Source organism: Toxotes jaculatrix, chromosome 3 (genome assembly GCF_017976425.1).
Source record: "Toxotes jaculatrix isolate fToxJac2 chromosome 3, fToxJac2.pri, whole genome shotgun sequence".
In the NCBI taxonomy this organism is placed as follows: Eukaryota; Metazoa; Chordata; class Actinopteri; family Toxotidae; genus Toxotes; species Toxotes jaculatrix.
This window is the reverse complement of record NC_054396.1, coordinates 11,339,820-11,357,361: the sequence shown is the minus strand read 5'-3', so window position 1 is coordinate 11,357,361 and position 17,542 is coordinate 11,339,820. Positions and strand designations below refer to the sequence as shown.

The window sequence follows — 17,542 nt, the reverse complement described above, 5'->3', positions numbered from 1 at the left end:
TGTAGCATGTAGGTGTTTCTCTCAGCACATTCCTGACTTGATGTGTCATATAGCAGCTTCATACAAACCAAAACATCACTGGCCTCTTAAGAGACTTAAGGTCAGGGGGTTAGCTTCTTAAATTACCCTCTTATTCTCCTCATGCGCAAAGAATGAGGAATTATCTCATCTGGATAACTGAGTAAAGCAACCTTAATTATGTTTAAGCCATCAAATGTGAAATGAATGCAACCCTGTTTATCAGTTGATGTATTTGTCGGCGGAGGCTGAGTTAATGAAACAACAAAAACTGGCTGACTTGTACTTATATGGTTGCCTCCAAGTTTAGCACAGCAGCCCCATTGTGAAGAGTCACGTCACTGTTTGAGGCAAGCCAAGCAAAGCATGCATTTTTTTTTCATTGGTGCACAACGTGAAACTCCTTTTCAGGTTTTTAAGATGTACTTTCCACGACACACACACACACACACACACACACAACCCCCTGCCCAACACACACACACAGCGGAGTACCTTGGGATTTGGCTCTTTTCATTTAAATAGGTGAAGTTTTTTTTTTTTTTTTCATAACCATGTAAAACCTGGAAAACAAAAGAATAGGGGTGTGGTGAATATGTTGGTTGAGGGAGCCAGGGGGTGGTGGGAGGTGGGGATTCTGGTACAAATTAGGCAGCAGTCATCAAACTGCTGAGAAAAGATCATGAGTCATAAATCTGCCAAACGACAAATGAATCATGATTTCCACATTATGATTGTTGAAGTACATGTTTGAAATAAAACTGTCATGAACTGATAAGGCCTTAACCAAAAATGTTTTTTTGATCCAGTGTTTTTTAAACCTATCTATCTATCTATCTGTGTATCATGTGCAGTATCAGTATTTTTCTATTGTGTTTTCATGGGTATTCTTCAGTACTTTTATGGGTGGGGTGAGCTGTGGTGGGGCTGAGGTTGGGTTTAGAGTAGAATAAAAAGACAAACTCTGTTTGCTCTTCACTGATATGGAAGGAATGTTCATCAATAATTCCTGTGTTTGTGTGTGTGTGTGTGTGTGTGTGTGTGTGTGTGTGTGTGTGTGTGTGTGTGTGTGTGTGTGTGTCGGTGGGTGGGTGGGTGTGTGTGTGTGTGTGGGTGGGTGGATTGCATGGTCCAGTGATCATAGCTCATAATGGCAACATCCAGCAAACTGCACCTTATAATTATGCAACTTGCTTACTTTAAATGCAGGCTTTTACTTTGAAGGTTTAAACAATCCAACCTGTAAATGTCTCATGAACCTTTTCTCCTTTTTTTCCACAACTTTTGTTTGTATTTGTTTGACATGACGATTTATTTGTTTGACATGCTGATTTGTTGCAAGAAATGGAACACAGTAGCAGAACATAGTGGAACATACTCAGTGGGTAAAACTGCATCTCCCACAGTTGTGAGACATACAGTCGCAGCCCACAGACACGTAAAGTCCATCACACTGGGCAACCACAATTTACTTTACAATATGCCACGTCCATGAGAACTGTTTTAAAGGAGAAGAGAAGGTCATAAAATGATCTGCTTTCTCATTATACCCAAGGTTTGACTTTATATTCTGGTTCTGTGTGTGTGTGTGTGTGTGTGTGTTTGTGTTTGTGTACACAGGGTACAACAAAGATGTAGACTGTGTTTGACGTACAGTATATTTTTAGGGATGTAAAATATGCTCAGAGTATATATCATTATGATGTACAGCAATGTAATGTTTCAAGCATGGAAAATAACATTTCACGTTGGGAACCTGTGCACAGAACACAAAGAGTCTTCCAGTGTTTCTGCAGTAGTTTTATAGACACTGGCAAACGGACTATTATGTAATTCTTGTTCTCTATCCAACAAACTGTGTGCTGTAAATGTGTAACATGATGCGATTTTCTTCCCTGTCATTCCCTCACTTCTCCCCCTCTCCTCCTCTCATTTTCTCCCCTCTCATTCTTCACTCCCCTGCTGAGGACACCAGCCAATCGCACCTCAGCAGTGTCCCTCCCCTGTTCTGATAAATAGCACAGAGGACCAGGGAGGGTTTATCTGCCCGACTCTCCTTCCCTCAGCAGAGTCTCTCCTCTCCTCACCTCAGTGCTACAGACTCCCTCTGTGACCATGTCTGTCAGAGCTGTGAAGACCACTACTTACTCCACTGTGTCGTCCTCCTCCAGGGGCCCGACCCAGGGCTTCAGCAGCCGCTCCTTCTCTGGCTATGGAGGCCACGGTGTGGGTGGTGCCAGGCAGAGCTACGCTGTCCGCAGCTCCTATGGGGGAGTGGGCAGCAGTGGTGCTGCTGTGGGCGCTGGGGGGTATAAGGTGGTCGGCGGGTATATTGCTGGGGGGTCCGGACAAAGAGGAGGTGGAGTGGAGTTTGGCTACGTGGGCTTCGGAGGAGGTGTGGGAGGTGGCATGGCCAATGAAGTGGTGGCCCCCATCACTGCGGTGACTGTGAACAAGAGCCTGCTGGCCCCCCTGAACCTGGAGATTGACCCCACCATCCAGGCGATCCGCACTGAGGAGAAGGAGCAGATCAAGATCCTGAACAACCGCTTTGCTTCCTTCATAGACAAGGTCAGTCGAACAAAGACTGTCATGAGATATTAAAGATATATGTCATTGTACCAGTAGGACATTGTGTCTTTTATGTCATAAATCATAAATATAGCAACAAACAGCACATATTACATGTTGCTTTGTTTCATATTTTTGATTGTCTTCCATGACTGTTGGGATAAAACCAGTAAATTCCACACAGAGTAGAAACTAACTCAGGAACCTCAGAGGAAATTAGTTCATTGCAAGCCAAAATAGCTCAAGGTGAAAGAGGTTTAATTTCACAACAGAGATGATCCTTGAGACAATGCCTGTAAAAGCTGTGTATATAACAATATGAAGTCTGCTAAAAAGTCAGGCACAATGATTCTGGGGAGGAGGCTGACTGTTATGGGGAACAGCTTAGCTTCCTCAAATGTTGAGATCCCAGGTCTCAGATAAGAGGATCAACCTGGATACAGACTACATACAAGGCCTAGATGAAGAGCTGAACAATTTTGCTCGAAGGGGCACGTCCCTGTGCGAGCAATATCCTGCAAAGGAGTGTTTATGAAAGTAGATAAATATATATTCTTGCACTCTGGCAGTGATGTTATGAATCCATGCTTACGCTCTGGTTTTTGCAAAATGTTATGTATTTTCAGATTTCATTGCCTAAATATACGCAGCCTGTACAAACACTTGAGAATGAAGGAGAAAAAAAAGAGTGGGAGTGGCAGGGGAAAGGTTCGCATGAGGCAAACTTGTTAAATATTCAGTGGAGTACATCACTACCTTATGAAGCTTTATGATAGTCAAGAAATTTTTTTGACAGGAATTATTCATTATTCACCTACTATCAAATAGAGATTATGCAAATGTCAGAAACAGCTATCTTATCAGTCATCAGACAGAAGTTTGCACCATCCTCCTGAGAGGGACCAGATTCTTTAGTTATCTGTCGTAACTCATAAATGGATTCTGTTGTTTGAGGAGGCACCCAGCAGTAATGTAGGATAGAAGTTAACCTGTAAATCAATCACGCTGAGGCTAATTCTTCAAATCGTAAAACAAAGCATTCTACCCCTCCTCTATATGACATTGTGCTATTGCCCACACACAGACTGTGTGTCTCTCCTCATGTTTGCTGAGTGGAAGCAGGACCCCACCCAGTGTCAGGGTGCTGAATAGGGAAGTTGTAAAGGGGCGAACTGTGTCACAATTGGGAAACAGTGCCACTTTGTGTTGAAACGCGGCACTATGGGTTAAGAATTGAGTGACCAGTAATTGATGTGACATTTTTTGTTGTAGGAGGGAGAAGGTCAGTCAGTCATTTTTCTTTCAGTCGATGTTCATGTGTTTCTTTGTCCGTGTCCATCAGCAAACAGAGTGAAGCCATTCATGCTTTTTGAGTCACTCCCACCCTCTCTATACATGCATTCCTCCTCTGTCAACCACACATATGGCTCAGTGACCACCTCCTTACCACACTACACACTGATTTATTTTGTTCCACTATGTGAAAATATGAAGACGGTTATTTTTTTTATGTATCCATTCTTTTACTCATCTGACTGAGACTCACGTGTGTTCATCCAACAAGTCTGAAACTCATACAGCCATTTCCAAATGAAGCAAAGGTGACTTTCCTCTATGCAGGTACGCTTCCTAGAACAGCAGAACAAAATGCTCGAGACCAAGTGGAAACTCGTGCAGGAGCAGACCACATCTCGCTCCAACATTGATGCCATGTTCGAAGCCTACATTGCCAACCTGCGCAAGCAGTTAGACAACTTGGGCCATGAAAAAGTCAAACTGGAATCTGACCTGCATCACATGGCGGGCCTGGTTGAGGACTTCAAAACCAAGTGAGTGAAGGAGTTGAGGTTTTAAATTCTAAAGTATCTTCCAGTGGTTCAGTTTTTCCAAACATCTTGTACAAGCCAGATACCCACTCTGTCAATACCCACAGTATGTATGTAGTGGTGCAGCAACTGGAAGTATCCTGTCTATAGCCAGTCCCATTGAGTTCTTTTAAATTGTGACCAAGTTACATACTGAGCAGGATGTTTTACAGAGTAAAAACAAATCAGTGCTCTCTGGTGGACAAACTATGAAATGGAAACATTTTCTAAGTTATCTCAAGTGTGATATTTCTGAACTGCAATTTCATGGTACTCATTGGCAAACATATACACAGAAGATAGATATATCTGCAATAATAAGCTCTAATCTTTTCTTTGTTTTGAATCTTTGAGCCAATTTAAATGTCAAATACATTCAAATGATGACCTCATACATATACATATACAGATTATTGATGATTATTGACAGATGGAATTCATTAGGCAAATTTAAAGATTAAAATTACATTAAAATCTTAATTTTTCCAGGTATGAAGATGAGATCAACAAGCGCAATGAGTGTGAGAACAACTTTGTCCTCATGAAGAAGGTCTGTTCCTGTTTTCTAAAACATTATTGATCTTGAAACTACAATTAGCCTTTGAGCAAAATGAGCCCACACAATGGCCATTTGTACCTCAGGGTCAGTTCTATGTGCATCAGTGATTTCCTCTCAAAGCTGTTTTTTTTTTTCCCCCTTTCAGGACACAGATGCAGCCTACATGATCAAAGTGGAGCTGGAGGCCAAACTGGACGGGCTCTCTGATGAGATTGAGTTCTTGAGACAGATCTATGATGCAGTAAGGACCTTTATTTTTCAGTCGCACATTAAAAAAAAGGTATCTTCAAAATCATGTCTTTCCATGTTGGTTTATCCTCTAGTAATGTTCATGTGTTTTCCTGTGTAGGAAATCCGTGAGCTCCAGGGCCAGATCAAGGACACATCTGTTGTGGTGGAGATGGACAACAGTCGTAACCTTGACATGGACGCCATTGTTGCTGAAGTGCGCGCCCAGTATGAAGACATCGCCAACCGCAGCAGAGCAGAGGCTGAGTCATGGTACCAGACTAAGGTGAGACCGCCCTCTGTGTTATTTGAAACTAAGCCCTACTACCAAAAGCATGAAATCATCTGTGAGGACAGTCCCTGCAGCTCACTTCCTGTTCTCACACATGTAAAACTGAAAAACATGAACATGAGAGCTTTTGTTCTTAGCTGCACAGGACATGACTTTCACCAGATTAATGTGGCAGATGGTGTAAGGTGACTTCTCTTGTTTTGCCTTCTTGTCTCAACTCACCTCACTTCAACAATATTATATAATTTGATCCAAAGACTCATTTACACAACTGTTTCTACAGAAAATAAACACTATGAATCTGGTGATTGCACAACGCTGTATGTTGCAATGATAGGCTCCTGTGCCAAAACTGACGCTAAAAACAAACATCAGCAACACCTGGAACGACACCAGGCTTTCAGGACAACTTAAAAATGATCATATTACCATATTGTATTTTGATGTGTGTCTGACCTGTTTCTGCCTGTATCAGTATGAAGAGATGCAGCAGTCCGCAGGCAGATATGGTGATGACCTGAAGTCAACCAAGGCTGAGATTGCTGACATGAACCGCAGGATAATGAGGCTCCAGTCTGAAATCGACATAGTTAAAGCACAGGTGAGGATTACAGATTTCTGTTTTGTACGTTTACATATATTTTGCTGTGACAGGATTTTGATTTGATAACCTTTTTATTCCTGAATTTACTGAAGGGTAATGTCCAGTTAAAAGTACTTGTCCTACTAAAGACTAAAATATCAAGTATCTGCACTGAACTTAACTTCACTTTTTCTCCCTCTGCTCTTAGAGAAACAGTTTGGAAGCTCAGATCGCAGAGGCTGAGGAGCGTGGTGAGCTGGCAGTGAAGGATGCTAAACTCCGCCTCAGAGACCTGGAGGAAGCTCTCCAGAAAGCCAAGCAGGACATGGCCCTGCAAGTCCGCCAATACCAGGAACTGATGAATGTGAAGCTGGCCCTGGACATTGAGATCGCCACCTACAGGAAACTGCTGGAGGGAGAGGAAGACAGGTAAAATGTTACTGTGACAGCAAGTAATACTTTACATCAACATTATTCTGTATCTCATGGTATTTTGCCTGTTCTGGTCTTTTTTCCATTTGTCTCTACAGGTTAGCAACTGGAATCAAGACCAGTGTATCCAAGCAGACTTGTAAGTTCATGTTCTATCATGGTGCAAATACTTAAAGTGTTTCATGGCTGAGTTTTGCCATGTTACAGTATAAACCCACACAAAATGATACAAAAGTCTAAACAAACAGAAAACAAAAACAAACATTACAATAAATCTAACAGGATAAATCCTGTTCATGATCAGTTATGTAACATGTCACACTATATGATGGATACACTATCAACTCCCTGTTGACACAGACAAACTAAAGCCAAGTAAAGTTGCAGTTTTTCTCCATCACTTTAATACAGCCTAAAGCCTAATTCTGAGAATAGGTTACAAAAATATCAAAGCTCTCCTGCAAAAAGACAACCCCTCATTTCTACAGTGTTAATGGAAGGAGAAACCGGAGTATATACAGCCAGGAACAAAAACTCAAGAAATCCAAAAACATCCACATAGGGAAACTCAAAAATTCTTACATGAACAACAAAACAGCAAAGGAGGCAAAGCCATGAGAACCTAGGGGAACAACCACAGGCACAAACACAGACTTAAATACACAAACAGGTGCAACATATCAGGGTGGGGCAGACAATCACAAAGGAGGGAAAAACACAAAGAGTGGAAGTAACATTGCAACAGATACACAAGGGTCATGACTACAAAATAAAACAGGAAATACTGAACAGAAAAGAACAAAACTAAAAATTCAACTGATTACTGCTCCTAATTTGCCTGCCATTTACATCTGGCCACATCACACTTAATGTAATACTCTCACTGGTCATCGTGGTATAACACTTTATACGTGGCTCTTACAGATTAAAGAATCAAAGGTTTTGTACCTCTCCAAACAGTAAACGAATCAACAAAACAGGAACAGTTTCTAAATTGTGAGCAGAAGACTTTCAGGAAAAATTTGCTCTCATTGTCTGCACTTGATTTAAATATTCTGCAAATCATGTTTTCTATGAGGTGGTTAGGTGAAAAGTAAAGAGTAAAGCGTGTTAAAAGGTCTAGAAATCATTTAAAATTGTGCATTTGAAGTTTTGAGCAGTGCATCAGTCTATGCATCAAATAAATGGAGAAAAACTTGTTATTAAATGCAAGTGTAGTTTATCAGGATAGACCTAATTCACATGTAATGTCTCAATGGGCTGTTAAGGCCAACATCAGCTCCTGTTTCTGACATGGGCTGAAAAAATCCCCCAAAGCCTTTGCATACACAGAAAGATATTCAGATCAATATAAAACACACTATGATGTGCACATAAATGTGTTTAAATGTCAGCTCTTTTGCCACTGACTTTGCATGTCCATGTTAATCATTACCTTTTACTTCTGAATGTACAGCCGTGAACTACAACGCCTACGGCCTAGAGAGCTCCCGCACCCCGTCCTACGTCAGCTGCTCCTTTGGTGGAGTCAAAGCTAGCAGCGGGTCTGTCGCTGCCCTCGAGGGAGCAGCAGTGAAGAGCACCACAGTCACCAAGACAGAAACTGTGGTGATCAAGACCGAGGAGAAGAAGGAGGAAGAGGAGGGGGAGAAGAAGAAGGAGGAGCAGGCAGCCATCGAGGAGCCAGCTGCTGAGGAGAAGAAGGAGGAAGTGGAAGCCGAAGCTGTGGCCGAGGAATGATGTTTTCAAATTCATGATCTGAGATGTTAAGAAAAAAAAAACACACCTATTCTTCTTTATCATCCAGTTCTTTAATAGTTCAGTCACCAATGTGCCTTCACCAAACAATAGATGTGTTTCTAATGTAAGAGGTGAAACACAACTTTCAGTCAGATTGCCTTAATGAAGAGGTGCTGATGGATGAGTCTTTGTTCACGTCTGAAAACTTGAGTTAATAAGTTCTTTACTGTCAACAGTCTGAGTCACTGCCACTGTTTCAGTGATCACTGCAGCACACTTGTGTAGCCAGCAGGTGACACTGCTGTATGTGTTTTCCTCTGTTCTTCCTTCTTGTCCTTCGGCCAAGCAAAACACTGACAAACCTTTTACTTCAAATATGACAACTTCTAATAGGAGTAATTTGGGGAAGAATAAATGGTCACCATGTTGAACTCCTTGTGCTAAACCTGCTGTACCTAAACAAGTGAAATGTAAATGACTCACAATGGTCTTCATGACTTTTACTTAGAAAAACCTTTTATCTGACCGCTGCTGTTGGCAACACCCGGAGTCCTGTTTACTCAACAATAAATCTTCTTCAAACAGTAATTTACATGTTGCTCTGTTGCATTTTGTTGTCATGTGTTGGCTTGTAAATGTACACATACATTTTATTTATTTGCACTTCAGTAAAAAACCTAATAATTAAGTGTTGTTTTTAACACTTAATTGGAAAATTAACAGTAACATCTCAAGTTTGGAGAAAAGCGTTAAAAGAAAACCTTAAAGACACAATGAAAGACAATGGGGAAAATACTTGTTGTCAGCCTGAAGGGATTTACCATCTAGTTATTGCACTCTGTCAACAGACACATACACACAAAAACAAGTTGTGCTTTTCACAGACCTCGACAAAGAAAACGTACATGACAAAAGTAAAGTTACTCCACAAAGTTATCCTTTTCTCTGGAACACCTTACAAGTCCCAGCCTGCCTCAGTCCAGGTACACACTATTTCAGGAGTTTCGTTTTAACAAAATGAAGTGAAGGTCATGCATTCCTACTGAATGTCAGGAAATATCATATTTCCAACACCTTTACCCACTTATTGTAAAAAATAAATAAATAAACAAAGCATGCATTTAAAGGTCACACAACGCACTTATAAAACAAACACATCCAACATACAGTCCAATTCAAAAGGTCCAAGACCCATGTTGAGGACTATTTAATGAGGTATATTTCTCTTGCAGTAAATGCTTACTTAAGAGACCTTTTCAGCCCTAGAGGAACAGGTTTGAACATGAGTTAAGGGTGGTGGTGCCGCACCCAAGGCTACAAGCTGCACAAAACTGCACAAACTCCACAATCCCACCCACTGTTCATCACTTTCGACAGATGCTGACATGCACCTGATATTTTCAGGTCTGAAAGTCTGGATGAGTTAACTGCATGAAAAAACATGATACAGTCCATACCCACAAATATGTTCATGACAGTGGTTGTGAAAAAAAACTCTAATTCTTATCATGCTTTGCATTTCAGTTCAGTGTTAAAAAGCTGTGGTGACTCAAACTGACTCTGCTTTAAAGGAATTAAAAAATGACTGCATGACAAGTAAAAGAAATCTGTGTTCAGTCTTTCAGTTCAAGAAAAACTACAGGAGTAGTTTGACATTTTGGGAAACATGGTCATTCCCTTTCTGATAAGACTGTTACCACTCTTGTACCTGTCCTTTAAAAACAAAGCAAAGCCAGGAGAAAGTTAGCTTAGCTTAGTACAAACAGTGAAAACAGGGGGAAACAGCTAGCCTGACCCTGTCCAAAGTTAATCTGCGTAACAGCACCTCTAAAGCTCACTAATTATTAATCTTGTTTATTTTATCCATGCAATAACAAAGCGTAAACATAACAATTTGTGAGGGTTATTTATCTTGGAAGGAGCAGTAACTTCCTGGCAGCTGGCTGCTCCATGTGCTAAACTTATAGAGAAAGGACGAATTTGAGAGAGATGTCAATCTTCTCATCTAACTCTGCCAAAAAATGAATAAGCATATTTACCAACATGCTTGGAGGCTGTAATTAATAAATTAAATGAGGCTGTATTAAATGTTGTGCTAATCATTCTGAAAAAACAAACAAAAAACTTTGATTGTAACATTTTACTAATATGCTTGGTTGCGATTTGTGCCTACATCATTTCATTTCAGTTTATGTTGGTCAGTACAAATAAAACCCATATTTATTGAGGACTGTCCTACTAACAGCTAACTATGAGCCATAGTAACATGTTATTATTAGGTAACCTCTAGTGGTGGTAGTAATGATAACTGGAGCAACAGAGGAGGTCAGGTGACGCAGTGGTGCATGGATGCGTAGACAAAGCACACATGACTGTTAGTCAAAACACAATCTTTCCCTAAACCTAGCCAGGTTGATTTTGTGCCTAAATCTAACCAGACCGTGACCATTCTGGTATGTTTCTTATCATAACCATAACAACAAAGGTCCACTATGCCTACTTCAGGAGACGCTCCTCTGGGTCACATCAGACCAAATAAATAACAAGGGACAAACAATTTGTTTGTTTAGCATATGAAGTGTACTTTCTGCAGTAAAATGTACTTTTTCTTGACACAATCCAACTCATTAAGCACGTAACTTTCTTTTCCTCTTCTTCTTCTTTTTTTTTTTGTCTTATCTTACAGTTTGAGTGGTTTAACCTTTGAGTGTTGGGAACTGATCTGATTGTTTGCCCTGCAGGGGAATCTGCTTTGACTGTTTCTGTCACGAAGATGTATTGCACCTCAGGCATATCTATATTGCTGCAGCTGCTGGTGGTTCTGCTGGTACGTCTTCTGGTCACAGTAGGTGCATGACACCTACAGGATCCAGAATCTCAGTTCACTGATTAACATTCATTCATGCATTCAGTCATTCAAACATTGCAACACTTATTCATTCACTAACAGTTGTCCAATCTGCACCTGGGAGGCATGATGCTACTCTACTACCACTCTGCAGATGCCATGCTGAGCCAGGATCAAGTAGTCTCCTCCTCTCTGTAGTATTGCTGATGTGCACAGTTCTTGTTGTTACAGGAAGGACCGACAATGCGGCAGGCCGCTGTGCCTGACATAGGTCCAACTTAGTGTCATGTTTGCCATTGCAGCTTTGCCAGCCCAACTCCCCCGTTCTCAGACTGGCAAAGCATAGGATCGAGAAAAAAAATGCTTTTTTTATGGCATGAGGCCATGGTGATAAGAGTAAAATGAGAAGAAGAAACTTGGCTGGGATTGATTGATGTGGAGCCCAAATTCCCTTCCATTCCTCATCCTGACCTGGGGTTAACAGCATGTTATAGTCACAGGTGCCAGTTTTACTTCTATGTTATATAATCTACACACTATGCCTCTGTCTCATACAGTATGTAAGAACTCCCCAAGGCTGTCTGCAGAGTAAATATATTCACACTTCAGTGAGAAAAGAAAATCAAGTGAATGCTTTTCTCTGTGCTTCATCAAACTGCCTGCAGGCAAATGCCGGTACACTACACTGGAAGAACAAAATGCTCGTGTAGTCCTCAGTCTTTGATATAAGTTGTTTTAATCAGAACGCTCTCACACATCTTCAGCATTCTTTTAACAGTACTTCTGGTTTTCCATGTAACATGTTGGTGCAGGCTTGTATGGCAGCTTCTGTTGCTTTTGTAATACAGGACCCAGCCAACAACACGCAACCATGGTGTTTGATTACAGAAACAATGAGCACCTCAAGAGTCAGTCTATGAACTGATCAAAACCAAACTTTTGTCTCAATAAATCTTATCAAAATGTCTGGCACACTCATTGTCATGGCTACCAGGCGGTTTAATTTAACTTTTCCTATCTTACGCAGTAACAAAGTCACAAATGCGAAATGTATCCCCAAGTGATGATAAATTCACCTACACTAATGACCAATAAAGAAACACGATGAGTTACTTGTAAAAACTATTAGTGTTTGATGTCTCTCCAGGCTTTCACGATTTAATTTTGTAAACTGTCAGATTTAATAGTCTTCGAACACTGAAACTGCACCAGCGGCAATACCGTTAATCACCATGTCAATCTGCCTCATCTAGGATTTGTCTGTACAGGACTTGACATAAAAAGGGCAAGACTGACAAGTGCATTAAAACCAAGAAAAAAAAAGTTCTCTCAACTTGACTAACAGGTCTGAATTCCTCTGCTGGCCTGGAGAGGAGGCTATTGACAGATGGAGGATTAAAATCAGTAGAGAGAAAGAGTAGAGGTGGCAGTGGTAGAGGTGTACCCATTTTCCTGTGTTAAAACCAAAGCTTGCAGCATAAACAACAACATGCTCTCTGAAAATGTCTGCAGGACAGTCATATTACATTTGAAAATGAAGTTCATCATTTACTGTGGTGGAGATTTGTCCAGTTACATCAGAGAAATAACAGCAGACACATAGCTTTGATTAGAACATGCAACATTTTGAGAGTATTTGAGAGTTAAAGCGAATCTTAAACAATCTAAAAATGTCTTTGAGAAGCAAGAAAGAAATGACAAATGTCTTGCAGAAATTTACAAACACATTTTGTCATGCAAATTTATAAATAGGATAACCAAATGTGTGATTCCATCTCTGTCCATGCAATTTATATAAATCAGGACAGCAAAGTATAGGAAACACATTTTAATAGAATACACTCCATTACAATCTTAATAATAAAAATAAAGCTAAATTGTTACCTTTCTTACAGTGTCAACAAAAAATGAGAATGTACAAGCTTTGTATAAGTAGAAATCCTGCTGATGTTTTGGATTGCACTGATTGTACTAAAAAGTGTGTCACATGAGAGAGTGTACAACTACCACCCAATCAGGTCCATTGCCTGATCTTACCCGATCTGGCACCCTTGAACTACTACCTCTTCAGTGGTAGTAGTGATCGGTGATCGCTGTTTTGACAGTGATGATGATGTCATCGCTGTTGTGGACCACTTTCTGCAGGTCCAAGACGCCAACTGCTCCACAACCACTGAAGTGTTGAAATGCAGGAGGGGATGATATTTAAAACTAAAGGTGCTAGGTTTTCTAAAACTGACTCCTTCTACCTTAGGCCACAAACTTACCAGTCTTCCCTTGTATTTCTCTGAAGACTAGAGTCTGTCAGATTCTGTGGTGGATGCAGCAAAAGCAGTAGTGATTGTAGACATGACTGCAGAGCAATGAAGCAGCAGCAGCACTTGTAGAGGGAGAGGTGGGCATTTTTAAGAACCACCAAGTTTTAAAGGTGCATTGGATTATGGCATATCACGTGTGAATGCAGGAGTTCAAAGTTGTTGTCTGCCTGAACTTGCTTGCACGCTCCACTTACTTTAAGTGCAATCGAATTACCACTGACTAATTGACAAACAGCAAACCCGGGGCCATGTATTCCTTCGCGGGAATGCTGGCTGGTGATGATGCCACCATGTGCAGTCTGCTGTGTGCACTGTACTGAAAGGGAACTGGCAGGTGACGGGGTACTTAAGACGACAGATAGAGGACAGGCCTGGGAGGTGGAAGGTCCACAGACAGCCGAACAGCAAATGCTTGCTCTCTAACAGGCTAATTTCAGCCAAGGCTGGTACATAGTGGCAAGTAAAAGTTATTTGATTAAATGAAGGTCAGAAGGTCAAACCTGCGTGGTTTGTTATTCACACCTTCATTGTTACACCCCTGCCAGCCATTCTAAACATTTCAGGCTTTGTTTCAATGGCCTGTCAGCAAAGCTAATACTATACTACCATCTGTCATTCTCCTCTGAAATGGACTGACAAGTCATTCAGTCCCTGCAGGGCATCCCTTGAAGGCAGGAGTGGAAAGACACTTTAGCTAAAACAGCTGGGCGAACCTGTCACCTGGACCAGTTTGGTTCAAACTATGTATCTAAGCTATGATCTCAGAGAGCTGAACTGCCCTTCCCCAAGGGTGGTGTCTGGATAGCACTGGGTGTGTAGCCCTAACTAGTTGATGGTATCCAACCTCAGGAGATGTTTCCAGAGTTACTTAGAGTCACGATAAAAGAACAGTATGTCAATCAAAAATGGTTAGATCAATAGATGTTTTACACCACAGATATGAAAACAGCACAGTGGCAAATCTGCATAACCTAGCGTGTTTTGCCCTAATAATTAATGATAAAAGTTTTGTTCACAATAAACCTTCATGTTTTCCTTCCTAATTCCTCACCCATTCCCATGGAGATATAAATCTGTTTTTGCTGTATTGCAGTGCAAATGTTACCTTGTTTTTTTTTTTTTCTTCTTCTTTTTTTTTGCACGGTTATCAAGAATTTCTGTATGTGGCAGGATGTGTGTGCAATGTCAATTTTTTTTTTCTCAGATTTGTTTCTTCAACTTCATGTCAACAGAATACACTCGTTCAACAAAAGCTGTGGGTTACGATGGCAAGAGATGACAGTGGTAAGATGTGCTGTCACTGTGAGATGCAGCTCAACCATCATCACTGAGCCACTCAGGGTTACTGATTATTATATTCTGACAGGTGTGTGCAGAAGTGCTGTGGTTTGTTTCATTTTGTGATCTGTATGCAAATCATTCATAGCGAGATACTTGTGGTATGGGGCTGTCCTGCAAACTTAATCAGTGATGCTGAACTTTGATAGAAATGCTTGGGTGTGCACAAATACTCAGTTTATTTGTGTCTGTCTCTCACACGTAACTTTCACTGTAAAGAATGCAGGGGTGTGTCAAACTAAATTCTCCTGCTCCTGTATGAACTTTCTAATGTCAAAAACTGCCAGGTTTAGCTGTTTAGTGTAAAGTCTATTAATTATATTTTTCTCAATTATATTTTTGGGTTGATGTCAATGTGTAATTAATCGTATGTATAAAATATGCACAGAGAAATTCTATTTGTCATTATTTTTTTTACCTTTAGCTAATGATGTTTGGGTAGATGGGGATGTTCATTTATACTCTTGATTTTTGTGACGCAATTACCTTTCATCTGGATCCCCGCTACAGTCAGGACTCTACGACCGGCAGTCTAACACTTCCTTATTATGGAGGGAATTACACTCTAAGGGAAAAGCTCTGTCTGTCAAAGTCTGTGTTGTTTGGTCAACTTTTAATTTGAGGAGAAACTTTAAGGCCGGTTTATTAAGTTTAACATGGTTCAGTTTCATCCATGTTATAGTACACTCTTCTTTAAAAATATTGTTCTGTATATTGTAGCTTCTGTTATTTCACAGTGTTAAATTTAAAAGTATCAAACTTTGTCGTGTCATTCTTTAATTTTTCTTAACAATGTGTGAATAAAGTGTGACAACTGAAGTGCTGGTGAGTAGGAAAGTTCTGGTATCTTGTTGGCATAGTGTGGTTTATGAGCACAAGTTAATAATTTCCTACTATCAAGTGTAGCGTCCTGGAGGTGTAAAAGGGTGGAGTGAGTTGATGACACATTCTCACTTTTCTTTTACCTGTTCAAACACGTAAGTATGCAGGTATGTGCCAAGGAGTCGGCTGTTAGAGGCTGCAGTTTTCTGTTGTTTTGTTTCCTCTTGTACTCTGTCACATAAACCACATTATGCTTACACTACATCTTAAATGCACAGGGTCTCACAGATTCTCACATGAATGGCAGTGAGTGGTCACTTTCTAATGATCCAAACCATGTTTTCATTCACACAGGTTCACACACACACACACACACACACACACACACACACACACACACACACACACACACACACACACACACACACCTAGACACACACTCACACACGTCTGCACAACCACAAGACAGTATACTGTCTTGTGATAGCAAGACAGTGGTTGCTAGGCAGCAACAATAACATAACGTGGTTACACATCAGTCAGAAAGAATTGTGGGAAAATAATCTAGTCTGTCTGATAACAGGAAACAGATTCAAGATTTGTTTTTCTCAATATACTCCCCTGTTTTACGCTATTATGAATGGGAGGCCCATGACAAAACCAAACATTTTTCACACTCTATAGGGGCCTTGCCTTTAGCCCATGAGCGTGATAACCGAGCAGCCACTGAGTAGCCACACCCTTTACAGCTTGATTTGTGGACAGATTCTGTAGGTCTCAGTGTACATGTAGAGCACACAGCAGTAAATTCTACTCATTTCCACTGAAACAGGTGATGGATGACTAGGTTGAGACAAGTGCATGACTTCTACCCAAGGCTGTATGGAGTCACTGTGAGGCCAGTGATAGTGCTGAACCTCTGACTGAGTGGTGGTGTCCTAGGAATGTGTTTACTGCAGGCAGAACAAACAGACCTGCTTAGATAGTTGTCTCTGTGTTATAGTCACCAAAGTTGGTATGATTAAGCATGAGTCTTCCTTTGGGGAACATTAACATCTGCACAAAATGGCATGGTAACCCATCCAATTGTTAATACAAAATGTCAGTTTGGACGAAAGTGGTAAGCAGAAAGACCAACACTGCTACTCATTGCAAAGAAAGCTGCTTGCTAGCATTCTTTAGGTAATCTGTGAAACTGACTGTGATTATTTTTTAATCCTGTGTCAGCACAGACAAAATCGGTGATGATCAATCAAGCGCAGCTGTCTAAACAAAAAAATATTAAAAAAAAAAAAAAAAGTACAATCACAGATACCATATATGACATCATTTTAAAACAGGTGTTTTCAAGTTCCCACTCACAAGCAAACGACCCGGTTGCTAAGTTTTTTATTTGCCCAGACAACTTTCATGATCTTCCCTGTCTGAGAGAGTGAGTCATCCAGTCTGACTGCAATATGTGACAGCGTTCCCATGCCTGACCACAATTATAGTGAGGCACTGTGTGTGTGTGTGCCTGTGTGTGTGGGCTGTTGGCGAGGTGCTAAAGTCCAGAATTGTAAAGTAATATCTCTTTGGTGATTTTTAAGCAAACAGAGCAGATGTGTTTGCAAATTAGTTAGCATGCCAACAAACTGGTGACTTCAATAAACACTGGCAACTCTGCAATGCAGCTGAGCTTTTTAATGAGACGCAGCCTGAGAGAGTTTCATGAGATGCTCATTGTTGTGATAACTACCTGCTGAAAGTTAGCCACATTCTCCTCTTTTGGCCTCCAGGAGTTATTTCCATGCATGACTTGCGGCCACTATGTTGTCAGGGTGTGTACTTTTTGCAGGTGGTGAAACTGTGAGGCTCAGATTAAAATCCAATCCAACAGCACTCCTTCATGATGAACACACCCACAACCTTATGAGGATGCCAAAACA

The 17,542-nt window shown here is 40.8% G+C and overlaps 1 protein-coding gene across 1 annotated transcript; it reads left to right on the top strand.

Annotated features, from left to right (window-relative positions):
* Positions 1-2,047: 2,047 nt before the first annotated feature.
* Positions 2,048-8,393, top strand: LOC121179630 (keratin, type II cytoskeletal 8-like). The gene is made up of 9 exons (XM_041034567.1): positions 2,048-2,589; positions 4,210-4,418; positions 4,944-5,004; positions 5,159-5,254; positions 5,363-5,527; positions 6,009-6,134; positions 6,325-6,545; positions 6,647-6,687; positions 8,005-8,393. Exons 1-9 carry the CDS (start codon positions 2,134-2,136, stop codon positions 8,286-8,288), a joined length of 1,659 nt encoding a protein of 552 aa, XP_040890501.1. The 5' UTR covers positions 2,048-2,133; the 3' UTR covers positions 8,289-8,393.
* Positions 8,394-17,542: the final 9,149 nt, after the last annotated feature.